This window comes from Papio anubis, chromosome 12 (genome assembly GCF_008728515.1).
Source record: "Papio anubis isolate 15944 chromosome 12, Panubis1.0, whole genome shotgun sequence".
NCBI lineage: Eukaryota > Metazoa > Chordata > Mammalia > Primates > Cercopithecidae > Papio > Papio anubis.
This window is the reverse complement of record NC_044987.1, coordinates 62,268,015-62,281,142: the sequence shown is the minus strand read 5'-3', so window position 1 is coordinate 62,281,142 and position 13,128 is coordinate 62,268,015. Positions and strand designations below refer to the sequence as shown.

Genomic DNA, 13,128 nt, shown 5'->3' with positions numbered 1-13,128 from the left:
TCCCCCTTCGAGCACCAATGCATAAAAGTCTGCTGCTGGTAAGCGCCGGTGTGACTTCTTCGGCCCCTGCATTTGTGGACCGGAGAACATCACCCGAGAGCACCGGCGTGACTTCCCTGGCCCCCCACACCTGAGGACCAGAGAACCTCGCCCGAGAGTGTGTGCATATTTGCAATAAAAGACTGCCACTGTCTTACGTACTTTGGCCTCATGTTTAATTACTTAGCTCTCCTAAATTAAGTTACATTAAATTAAATTAAAACAGTTGGTGCCGAAACCCGACCCAGGAGGAGACCCTTCCTCAACATCCCCTAAGGGTCTGACGAACCTCCTCCACAGTGAACCGGCTCCCAACCCAACCAGCCACGAACACCGAACAAGTGTTCCAGCTTTCCACTGGTGCCGCTCTGAGAATTTCTTCTTTGCTGAGTACTCCCCTTTGTTAACCATCTCCGTCCATTTCCGTGTCCTTGGCCTAGAGTCATACATACGCCCAAGGATGTAGCCACCCTGTGGCGCAGTGAGGTCTTCAACTTGGAGACGTCCATCTTGAAGTTCCTCAATTCTCCGTTAGTGGCTCCAGGAGCCCCCGGTCTCCAGCAGTGGCAAAGGACGCTTTGCCACTGCATGAGGTTGGTTTCCATTTCTGGTGGTTAAACAATGGGAACCTCACAGTCGAAAATCCCTACGAACACCCCTTTATGGTGTCTCCTCCAAAACTTGGAAGCCTTACATTTAGCTCAAGATTTAAAACAAAAGTGGCTAATTTTCCTCTCCACTGTGGCATGCCAAAAACCCAGGAAGAGACCCCTCCTCAGGGCCCCCTAAGGTCCGAGGAGCCTCCTCCTTCCATGCCACGGACAGACCAGGACCTAGATATCGCTTTCCACACCTCCAAGTCTCCTAGAGGTGAGTATCTCTTGCCTCCCTCTCATACTCCTTGGCCAGAAGTCCTGCGCAGGCCCAAGGTTTTTAGGTCACCAGGTGACCCACAGGAGAGTTCCCAAAGGTAGAGACGTCTGCCCAAAGGAACTCCATTCCAGTCCATGTGGGACCCGTCCAGGACGGAGACGTCTGCCTGGAGGTAATCTCCATTCTGGCTCCAGGAGCCTCCTGGTCTCTAGTGGCTCCAAAGGACGCTTTGTAGCCAGGTAGAGTTCGGTTTCCGCCTATAGGCGAGAGAAAAGCAATAGGAAATCCCCAATCCAAAACACCTAGAGACACCCCTTTAGGGTGTCTTCTAACTAATCTCAAAACTTTACAATTAGAGCAAGATCTTAAATGAAAGTGACTGATTTTACTCTCCACTGTGGCGTAGCCACAATATAAATTAGACAACCAGTCTCAACGGCTGCCTGAAGGCACCTTAGACCGTAACATTTTAATTAGATCTCTCTAATTTCTGCCAGAGGCTCGGAAAGTGGTCAGAAATTATCTATGTTCAAGGCTTTTAGGACTTGCGCTCTTGCCCAGACCTGTGTGCCCGATGTTAAATGGCCCAGGTCTTGTTAGCCTAAACCCCTAAACCCGGCCCTTGGCCCCCACCTCAGCAACTGAGGAGGACTCTACCTCCATTTCAGATGGGGCCGACAGCAGGCGACCTCCCTCCCGGCTTTCCAACCCCCCTCCCTATGGACTTCCTACCGCCCCTCGTGACACTCCTCCTTCAGCCACTCCTCTCACCCCTCCCTATGGAGCTCCCACCTCCCTGCCCGACACTCCTCCCTCAGCCACTCCTCTTACCTCTCCCATTTCCGCCCACACTTGCTCCGAGACCGCGGTAGCGGCCCCCATTAGTCAGCCCTCTACCAGTCAGCCTGCCCCAACCCCCTCTACCAGTCAGCCTGTCTTAACCTACCCTATTGGTCAGTCTGTTCCAACCTCCCCTGCTAGTTTGTTGGCCCCTGCCGAGAAGTTGCCGGAGCTGAAGGCGTGGTTGGAGTCCACGTCCCCTTTTCCCTGCCTGACCTTTCCAAAATTGAAGAACGACTTGGCGACTTCTCAGCCAACCCCACCTAATATTCCAAAGAGTTTCGATACCTAGGCCAGAGCATATAACCTTACCTGGCATGACTTACATGTCATTCTTACTTCCACTCTTAACCCAGAGGAAAGAGAGTGCATTCTCGCAGCCGCCAGGCAACATGCAGATCAATGGCATTTAACCGACGCCACCGTCCTGTTAGGAGAGATGGCTGTCCTGTCCATAGAACCAAATTGAGATTACCAACCGCAGCAGCCTGGCCGCCGTAAGAAGGACATTATGATTCAATGTCTCTTAGCCGGTATGCAGGCAACCTCTAACAAAGTGGTCAATTTTGATAAATTAAAGGAAATTATCCAACACCCAGATGAGAACCCGGCTTCCTTCCTAAATCGCCTTACAGAGGCACTGGCCCAATTTACCCAGCTAGCCCACTTCCCCAGCCGGGGCAGCTGTCCTAGCCTCCTATTTTATTTCCCAGTCAGCCTCAGATATTCGAAAAAAGCAAAAAAAGGTTGAAGATGGGCCTCAGACCCCCATACAGGAAAATTGGCCTTTAAAGTTTTTAACTCCAGAGAAGAAGCAGCTGAGGCCGCAGAGCTAGACAAGGAGAAAAGAAGGGCTGTGCTTCAGGCGCAAGCTCTAGTGGCTGCCCTCCAACCAGCGTTGCCCACTCTGCCGGCAGGGAAGGCACAGGGCAAGTCTCCCAAGGGCTCCTGCTATAAATGCGGAGACCCAGGACACTAGGCAAACCAGTGTCCCCAGGCCAAGCCGGGCACTCCATCTCGTCCATGCCTTAAGTGTGGCACAACTGGGCATTAGGCAAAACAGTGTCCAAATCCTCGCCTGCCTACCACGCCATGCCCAACCTGCCAACAGGAAGGACATTGGAAGTCTGATTGCCCCGCCAGCAGGGCAGGCATTGCGCCTCAACGTGGTGCCTCTCCTCAAAGGCCGGAAGGCTCCTTCCAGCTCCTACACCTGGACGACGACTGACGGTGCCCACACTCGGAGACCCTGGTCACCCTCACCGAGCCTAGGGTAACTCTACAGATAGCGGGTAAGCCAATTTCTTTTCTCATCAATACGGAGGCTACCTATTCTGTTTTGTCAACCTATGGAGGTCCTAGCCAGCCATCCACTATCTCAGTAGTTAGGGTAGACGGTAAACCGTCTAACCCTCGCCAGACCCCAATGTTAAATTACTGCCTGGACTATGCATGCTTTGCCCACTCTTTCCTCATCATGCCCTCTTGTCCCACCCCCTCTTGGGATGAGACATGTTAACCTAACTCAAAACATCTATTCCCCTTCCCTTTCTCCAGGTGACCAGGTTCTACTCAAGGATCAACACCCTCCTCAAATTTTCCCACTTCCTCACCATTCTTCATCTTAACTGACTTTTCCTTCATAAACCCCATAGACACCCTCCTTCCCGACCCATCCCCCAACCAGTAGGTTTCCCAACTTTTTACTCTCATAGAAGACCTAGCTTGGCAAGGTGCCCTTTGTGATTTCCTAATTCCCATACTAATCCTCTGCCTTGCCTTATATTTTGCTCCCATTTTAATAAAATTTCTCCGAGCCAGGGTCCAAGAGATCACCCAAGTACCTTCAACCAAATGCTCCTGCATCCCTACACCCAACTGCCAACCTCAGACCCTAACTATGCCCCCTAACATCAGGAAGCAGCCAGACAGACAACGGCGCCCCAAATTCTTATAATCAATAAGAGGTTGGACTGTTTGGGTGAGGGAGAAAGGACAAGATGGAGGAAGGTGAACAAGAAGGCACAATCCATGTTGCTTCCGGGTTCTTCCTCACCAACTTTCCCACGCACGGGAAAATGCAGCCTGCCCCGGGAAGATGCAGATCAATCGAGCACGCACCAGGTGATGTCAATCCGAAGAGATCGAAACTTACCCGGCCACGCCTATGGAGACGCCCCTATCATGCCCTTATCCCGCCCACTGCCCTCCCCCTTCGAGCACCAATGCATAAAAGTCTGCTGCTGGTAAGCGCCGGTGTGACTTCTTCGGCCCCTGCATTTGTGGACCGGAGAACATCACCGGAGAGCACCGGTGCGACTTCCCTGGCCCCCCACACCTGAGGACCAGAGAACCTCGCCCGAGAGTGTGTGCATATTTGCAATAAAAGACTGCCACTGTCTTACGTACTTTGGCCTCATGTTTAATTACTTAGCTCTCCTAAATTAAGTTACATTAAATTAAATTAAAACACCTTCCTTCTTCCACATGGAGGTTTTTCCATATTTATACATCAGGAGCTTTCTCTTTCTTTGTTACCACATTAAATTCCACGGGGTAGATGTACCATAATTTAACTGGGTCCTTATTGAAAGACAATTGAGCTGTCTCCTAGACAAAGCCTTGTGCACCTTCCCTAACAGAGGGTCTAACCAAGCAGGCAGGATGGGATTATAAAGTAGGTGGGGAGGTGGGAGAGACTCCACCTTCCCAGGTGGGCTGAGAACAGAGGTAAGGCCCTGCAACAGGACAGAGGGAAAAGTGGGGATGAGAGATGGGAGGCGAGATAGCACCTCCCCATCTCCTGGGAGGCTGGGCTCTCTGCTGTCTTTGCCTCCACTGACCAACCACCATCTGTTCTTGCTCAGCCCCCTCCTCCATTTGCCACTGACCTGTTGGCCTCCCCCAACCTCTGAGCCTGCTTCTGCCTGGGTAATTTCCCAAGACCCAGGAGGGGTGAGTGGTGAGGTGTGATTGCCCCCATCCCTTTGCCTCCCACAGCATCTGCTCTGGGACCAGGAATAATAGCTGACAGCTCCATGGCCTTTGCTGTCCCCATCTCAGCTTCCCTGGGCATCTAAACCTCAGCTGCCCTGGGGTAAGAGGACGGGCTGAGGAAGCAGAAGCCTGAGGCTGTCTAGAGTCTCACTCCTGCATCAGCAGGCCACCACCTGTGTTTCTTCCTTGTGCAAATTTGAGAGGAATTGCATAAAACACTGGAGAAATGCAAGAGGGGAAGTCCGCAAGGGCGATGGTTCCCTCTATGATCATAGAGCAAGCTGGTGTCAGAGCTTGGACCTAGAGCACTGTTGCGTGGGAAGCAGGAGGAGGGTCCTGCCTCCAGGCCGGGGAAGGGCTCCCTCTCACCTCTACACACCCTGCATTTCTTGGCTCAGCTGCCCTGTGGTGGATGCAGGGTGGGGAGGGCAGAGATCTGGGCTTGGGAGGGAGACAGTACACACTCTCGTGGCTGCTGCCCCTCCCTCAGGCCTTGTCCACTTCTGACTGTGGCTCTCTGGCAGGAATAGATGGCCTGGAAGATGATGCAGCTGCTGCTTCTGGCTTTGGTGACCACTGTGGGGAGTGCCCAGCCCAGGAGTGTGCAGGCCAGGATGGACCTGCTCAACGTCTGCATGAACGCCAAGCAGCACAAGGCACAGCCCAGTCCTGAGGACGAGCTGTATGGCCAGATGAGGATAAAGTGGGGTCTGCGGCAGGGGAGACAGCTGCCTTTGACAGAGAAAAGTTAATGGGGTGGAGAAGTCAGCTGTGGAAGGTGATGAAGGCAGGAAGATGGCTGCTGTGATCCTGGAGGGCCTCCCCTGGGAGGTCACCAAATCTACAGTAATGAAGGAATCACACACCTAACACTCACTCTGAGCCTATGAGCCATGTGCTTTCACTCAGGCCATGTCAGTGAATATGCCCAAAGGGCAGGGTGGGTGCACTGTGGTCTGTACTTATGCAAATGAGGAAATAGGCCTACAGAGGGTACAGGTGCAAGTGGAAACTGAGGAGAGGGATTGGCCATACCTTTCCCAGCCTTAATTATGTGCCAGCCCACAGAGCTCAGCAGCACAGTAGAAGAGGAGCTGGGCCATCATGGTCATGGTGCAGCCTACACGTACAAACGGGCCAGGTTTCCACCCCCATTAGGTACTGAAGAGACAGCAACCAATCCGATATGCTGGGGAGACTTCCCAGTCAAGAGGCCCTTGGCCTTGGCCTGGGAAGATGAGTAAGAGTTTTCCAGAAGGAAAAAGCAGGGAAGGGGAGTCTGGCAGAGGACAGCATGCACACAGGTCAGAGGGTGATGGCACGAGCAATGGCGGGTCCAGTGTGGCCAGAGCCAGCAGTGCCACTGCCCACAAGGAAGGGGAGGGGAGGCCAGGACCCCCATGCCACAGGTGAGGCCACTGAGGCAGCTCCGGGAGTATGAGCTCCAATTTGAATTCCAAGCTCAGGAGAGTGCCTGTATTTCATTCCTCTGATCTCCTGATCTGCTCTCTAGAAGGGGTCACATTCCCAGAGGGCTGGGGTATGTGCCCAGGGAGACACTGTGGTATGGACAGGCTCTGAGGGCTAAAGCAAAGAGAGGACAGCCTGGAAGCCCTATGACATCTGAGTCATTCCCAACATTCCATTTGCTTATTTTTAAATCGGAGTAAAATTTAAAATAAATAAATAAAAGTTCTCCATTTGAGCCATTTTTAACTGTATGGTTCAGTGGTATTAAGTATGCTCATGTGGTTGTGCAACTGTCACCACCATCCATCTCCTGACCTCCTTCATCCACTAAAACTGAAACGGAAACTCTGTGCCCACCACTTCATTTGCTTTTCAGAACCTTCTAGAGCATCTACTCTTTGCCAAGAAATGTTGCAGATGTAGACTTTGAGAGATACAGATGATTATCATGTTCAGGGCCATGAACTATATGAGAGTGATATTTGTTGAGCCACTTCTATAACCAGGAAGTACTTTTCATTATATTCAGTAACTCTTTTCAGAGGCAGAAACCCCTGACCCTGACTGGCAAAACCCATCTCTGCCAATCCCCAAGACCCATGATGTGCAAGGGTCTTGCGGGAAGACCAAGAGTTGGGACATCCAAGGAAAAGCAAGTGTGAAGTCAGGCCGGCAGGAAAGCATGTTCTGTGTCAGCCCGCACTGGGCGTGGGCCAGGGTGTGGGAGATGGGTAGATCTGGCTCGACTCCCATGGATTTCCCTGTTGTTTCTCCTGGGTGCTCAGACCTGTCATGCCTCTGCCATCACTTGACCCTAAGTGCGAGGGTTCATCCCAGAAATTTTATGCAACTGATTCATGATTTCTCAGGTTTTCTGAGTCCAGGCCTAGAGTGATTTCCAAAGAGAAACCTCCACCATTTCTGCTTGTCTTGCCTGCCTTGTATTTACCTTCCTAGGATGGCCTTTCCCACATTTAGTCAAGTCCGGGTTCAGGCCCACGTGCAGGCTACAGCTCCTCTGTTCCCCCACGACTCTCAGGATCTATTTGGAGTCTCCTTGCCCGGACTTCCAGACCCTGGGAAAACCAGACCAGCCCCTTGACCTCCATCCTCCCGCACAACCTGGGCCAGGTTCCTCTCCTCCCTGTCCTGAGTTAAATCTTAACCCTACTATATACCACAGGTGTAGCTTACTGAAACGTTGTAAAAATGGGGGTAAGGATTCATACTGGGTTGTTAAAAGGATAAAGTGCAAAAGCCTTGGGGACTTTGCACCTACCGTGTTCTATGCCTGAGTGTTCTTTGTCTTCCCTGTACACACAGCCCACCCACCCACTAAAACCATACCCTCCGTGAGGGTAGAGATGTTACTTGCTTTGTTCACTGGGGTGTTCCTAGGACCTAGCACAGTGCCTGATGTCTAATAAGCACTCAGTTAATATTGGCTGGATGCAAAATGGATAATATAAATAAGCTGAATAACATGAAATAACTTTTTCAACCATTAAGAACTGTACAAACAATAATTACTCTCCCAGAGAGTGGCTCCCCTCCATTATGCTCCGTTAAAAGCCAATATTGGCCAGGCATGATGGCTTACATCTGTAATTGTAGCACTTTGGGAAGCTGAGATGAGAGGATTGCTTGAGCCCAGGAGTTTGAGACTAGCCTGGGAACCATAGTGAGACCCCATCTCTCTTTTTTTTTTTTAATTATTATACTTTAAGTTCTGGGGTACATGTGCACAACGTGCAGGTTTGTTACATATGTGTACATGTGCCATATTGGTGTGCTGCACCCATTAACTTGTCATTTACATTAGGTATATGTCCTAATGCTGTCCCTCCCACAGCCCCGCACCCCACCACAGGCCTCAGTGTGTGATATTCCCTTCCTGTGTCCTAGTGTTCTCATTGCTCAGTTCCCACCTATGACTGAGAACATGCGGTGTTTGGTTTTCTGTCCTTGCGATAGTTTGCTCAGAATGATGTTTTTCAGCTTCATCCACGTCCCTACAAAGGACAAGAACTCATCCTTTTTTATGGCTGCATATGATTCCATGGAGTATATGTGCCACATTTTCCTAGTCTATCAATGATGGACATTTGGGTTGGTTCAAAATCTTTGCTATTGTGAATAGTGCCGCAAAACATACGTGTGCACATGTCTTTATAGCAGCGTGATTTGTAATCCTTTGGGTATATACCCAGAAATGGGATGGCTGGGTCAAATGATATTTCTAGTTCTAGATCCTTGAGGAATCACCACACTGTCTTCCACAATGGCTGAACTAGTTTACAGTCTCACCAACAGTGTAAAAGTGTTCCTATTTCTCCACATCCTCTCCAGCACCTGTTGTTTCCTGACTTTTTAATGATCACTATTCTAACTGGTGTGAAATGGTATCTCATTGTGGTTTTGATTTGCATTTATCTGATGGCCAGTGATGATGAGCATTTTTTCATGTGTCTGTTTGCTGCATAATTGTCTTCTTTTGAGAAGTGTCTGTTCATATCCTTTGCCCACTTTTTGAAGGGGTGGTTTGATTTTTTTCTCGTAAATTTGTTTAAGTTCTTTGCAGAGTCTTGATATGAGCCCTTTTTCAGATGAGTAGATTGCACAAATTTTCTCCCATTCTCTAGGTTGCCTTTTCACTCTGATGGTAGTTTCTTTTGCTGTGCAGAAGCTCTTTAGTTTAGTTAGATCCTATTTGTCTCTACAAAAATATTTTTAAAACAGTCAGGTGTGGTGGCATGGGCCTGAATCCCAGCTACTCAGAAGGCTGCGGTGGGAGGCTTGCTTGAGCACAGGATGTTGAGGCTACAGTGAGCTATAATCGCACCACAGCACTCCAGCATGTGCAACAGAGAGAGACCTGTCTTAAATAAATAAATAAATAAATAAATAAATAAATAGGGGAAAAATGCACTGATACTGTAATTGCCTCTGTCCCCAGGTGGGGGCTCCTCAAGGGCCCTCCCCAGGAAGTATTTCTCTGGATGACCTACCTGGGGCAGAGGAGCCAGAATATGGAGGAGATGGCTGTGGTAGGGAGGGACTTAGTTCTGTGTCTTCCCCAACCAGTGCAGTCCCTAGAAGAATGCCTGCTGCATGGCCAACACCAGCCAGGAGCTGCACAAGGACACCTCCCGCCTGTACAACTTTAACTGGGACCACTGTGGTAAGATGGAGCCCGCCTGCAAGCGTCACTTTATCCAGGACACCTGTCTCTATGAGTGCTCACCCAACCTGGGGCCCTGGATCTGGCAGGTATGAGTGCCATTCCCATAAACATAAACTTCATAGCTGGGTGCAGTGGCTTATGCCTGTAATCCCAGCACTTTGGGAGGCCGAGACAGGTGGATTACCTGAGGTCAGGAGTTTGAGACCAGCCTAGCCAACATGACAAAACCCTGTCTCTACTAGAATACAAAAATTAGCCGGGTGTGGTGGTGGGTGCCTGTAATCCTAGCTACTTGGAAGGCTGAGGCAGGAGAATTGCTTGAACCTGGGAGGTGGAGGTTGTAGTGAACTGAGATCGTGCCACTGCACTCCAGCCTGGGCAGCACAGCGAGACTCTGTCTCAGAAATAAAACAAACAAACAAACAAACAAAAACAAAACATTAACCTCAGCAGAGGGCAGAGCCTGCCAGCCACTTGCAGGGAGGGCTTGGTCCAGGAATTCAGGTCTGAGGGTGGTGGATGCTCTGCCCCCTCCCACAGCTCTGGTCCCCTTTGAGGATAAAGCTACTGAGATATGTGGCTGACAGGAGCGTTCCGTCTCCTCCCCACTCAGGTCAACCAGAGCTGGCGCAAAGAGCGCATCCTGAATGTGCCCCTGTGCAAAGAGGACTGTGAGCGATGGTGGGAGGACTGTCGCACCTCCTACACCTGCAAAAGCAACTGGCACAAAGGCTGGAATTGGACCTCAGGTGAGGGCCGGGAGGAGACGAGATGAGGAGTGGGAGTGGGGCTTTAGGGTTGGGAGGGGTGCAGTCTGGCCCAGAAGCTCAGGGTCTTATGTTCTCCTCCCTCAGGGATTAATGAGTGTCCGGCCCGGGCCCTCTGCCGCACCTTTGAGTCCTACTTCCCCACTCCAGCCGCCCTTTGTGAAGGCCTCTGGAGCCACTCCTTCAAGGTCAGTAACTACAGTGGAGGGAGCGGCCGCTGCATCCAGATGTGGTTTGACTCAGCCCAGGGCAACGCCAATGAGGAGGTGGCCAAGTTCTATGCTGCGACCATGAATGCTGGGGCCCCGTCCCATGGGATTATTGGTTCCTGATCCAAGAAGGGTCCTCTGGGGTTCTTCCGACAACCTATTCTACTAGACAAATCCACATGTGTCTTGTGTCTTGTAATCTGGGGACGAGTGGGTTGGAGGGACACATTGCTTCATCTTTCCTACTGATAGGCCCCGAATCAGGCTGGAACTGGCTTGATGTTCACTGGGAAGCAGGGTGTGGAGGTTGAGCCAGAATCTAGGTATCCATCCCTTAGTCTGGTTCTCCTGAGACCCTTCCCCTCACACCAAGCTCATTACTCCCACACTACACATGGACAAGGGCACAGGTGGAGTGGAGATGGGCAGAAACAGGAGATGAGTTATTGGGCTTCAGGTGAGGAAGACAGTTTATTTCCCCTTCCCTGACTAGATGTGGGCTGGGAGGAGATACTGGTTGGAGAGGAGGGTCTAATTGATAAACACCTGCCTTGTTTTTATTTGTTTGAGACTGAAGTCTTGCTATGTTGCCCAGGTTGCTCTTGAACTTCTGGGTCCAAGTGATCTTCATTCCTTGGCCTCCCAATGTGCTGGGATTATTGGGATAGGTCACTGTGCCTGACCTACTTTTTTTTTTTTTTTTTGAGACTGAGTCTTGCTCTGTCGCTCAGGCTGGAGTACAGTGGCATGATCTTGGCTCACTGCAGCCTCTGCCTCCCGTGTTCCAGCGATTCTCCTGCCTCAGCCTCCTGTGTAGCTGGGACTACAGGCGTATGCCACCAGGCCTGGCTAATTTTTGTATTTTTAGTAGAGACGGGGTTTCACCATGTTGGCCAGGCTGGTCTCGAACTCCTGATCTCAGGTGATCCACCTGCCTTGGCTTCCAAAAGTGCTGGGATTACAGGCATGAGCCACTGAGCCTGGACCTACTTTTTAATAAATGACAAGTAATGCTGCAATTAACAATCTTGTACCAGCTGTTACAAGATTGTAACACCGGGCACTGTGAGCTCAGTGGCTCACGACTGTAATCCCAGCACTTTGGGAGATCGAATCAGGTGAATCACCTGAGGTCAGGGATTCAAGACTAGCCTAGCCAACATGGTGAAACCCCATCTCTACTAAAAATACAAAAATTAGCCGGGTGTGATGGCACATGCCTGTAATCCCAGCTACTCAGGAAGCTGAGGCAGAAGAATCACTTGAACACGGGAGGCAGAGGTTGCAGTCAGCTGGGATCACATCACTGCACTCTGGCCTGGGCTACAAGAGTGAAACTCCATCTCAAAACAAGCAAACAAAAATCTTGGACCTAGTGGAATGCTATACTTGAATTCCAGAAAGGGCTATTGGGTCAAGAATATGTATAATTTTGATAGTTACAACTTTATGGAGATTTTATCAATGTGACTCTGCCACCAGCAAAGCATGAGAGTGCCTGTTTCTCCGCTGGGTGTGATGGCTCACACCTGTGATCCAGCACTTTGAGATGCTGCAGCAGGAGAATCTCTTGACCCCAGGAGTTCAAGATCTGCCTGGGCAACACGGTGAAACCCCATCTCTATAAAAAACTAAAAAAATCAGCTGGGCATGGTGGAGTGTGCCTGTAGTCCCAACTACCAGAGAAGCTGAGGTGAGAGAATCACTTGACCCCTGAGAGGTTGAGGCTACAATGAGCCGTGATTGTGCCACTGCACTCCAGCTTGCGCAACAGAGTGAGACCTTGTCTCAAAAAACAAAAAACAAAACAAAACAAAACAAAAAACAGAGAGAGAAAGAGAGTGCTTGTTTCTCCACAACCTTGTCAACACAGTATGCCATCAAACTTTGGTTTTCTGCTTATCTTACAGGTGGGGAAAAGAGCATCTCAGTCAGTTTTCATCTGCCATTGTTCTGAGATCTTTCCATGTTGACCTATTGAGATCTTAAATTACTGGGTAATAATCCATTCTATGTGTACATCACATTGACTTCAGTCTACTGCTGATGGGCATCGGAAGGAATGGGGTTCTTTTATGATCTTGACATTGCTGAAAGCCACAGGCCAGTCATTTGGTAGAATACTCCTCCATTTGGGTTTGCCTGTTTCCTCATGATTCATTGAGGTTATGCATTTTGGGCACAAATACATTACACAGTTATTCCGTGCATCATAACAGGAGGCACGTGGTGTGGGGTTTGCCCATTCCTGGTGAGGTTAACTTTGATCTTTTGGTTGAGATTGTGTCTGCCAGGTTTCTCCACTACACTTTCCCCTTTTTAAGTAATAAATATGTTGTAGGAAGAGACTAGGGACGGTAGATACTCTATTCATCACCACGCTTCCACCTACATGTTCCACTGTCTGATGGACCTTTTTTTAAAAAAGTAAAAACAAAACCGAACCATGTCTTACTACATTACAGCTCTTTCATCAACCCTTCAATGCTTTCCAGTGGTATCAACTGTAAAAACTAAACTTCTTCAAATTAGCACAGACCATGCCCCTCCTCTGAGCCCTCAAGCCAAATCTTCCCCACACCACCCCATAAATGAGCTCCAGTCACACTTCTCATGTTGTGGGTCTTTGCTCCAGCAACTCCTTTGCGTTCCTGAAATGTTTTCATTAATCCTCTGCAGGCTGACCTGTTGTGGCCACTTAGATGGTAACCTACAATTCCCCCCTAAAATGAGTTCTGAGCACTCAAAC

The 13,128-nt window shown here is 49.9% G+C and overlaps 1 protein-coding gene across 1 annotated transcript; it reads left to right on the top strand.

Annotated features, from left to right (window-relative positions):
* The first annotated feature begins 9,303 nt into the window (after positions 1-9,303).
* On the top strand, positions 9,304-10,557 carry LOC101000788 (folate receptor gamma-like). The gene is made up of 3 exons (XM_021926246.2): positions 9,304-9,489; positions 10,017-10,152; positions 10,258-10,557. Exons 1-3 carry the CDS (start codon positions 9,331-9,333, stop codon positions 10,500-10,502), a joined length of 540 nt encoding a protein of 179 aa, XP_021781938.2. The 5' UTR covers positions 9,304-9,330; the 3' UTR covers positions 10,503-10,557.
* The last annotated feature ends 2,571 nt before the right edge of the window (positions 10,558-13,128 follow it).

Bases quoted from the DNA above. Each gene is read 5' to 3' on its own strand.
- LOC101000788 (XM_021926246.2), top strand. From the start codon at position 9,331: ATGGCCAACACCAGCCAGGAGCTGCACAAGGACACCTCCCGCCTGTAC. The intron at 9,490-10,016 runs GTATGAGTGCCA...CTCCCCACTCAG, and splicing joins TGGGGCCCTGGATCTGGCAG to GTCAACCAGAGCTGGCGCAA. The intron at 10,153-10,257 runs GTGAGGGCCGGG...CTCCTCCCTCAG, and splicing joins AGGCTGGAATTGGACCTCAG to GGATTAATGAGTGTCCGGCC.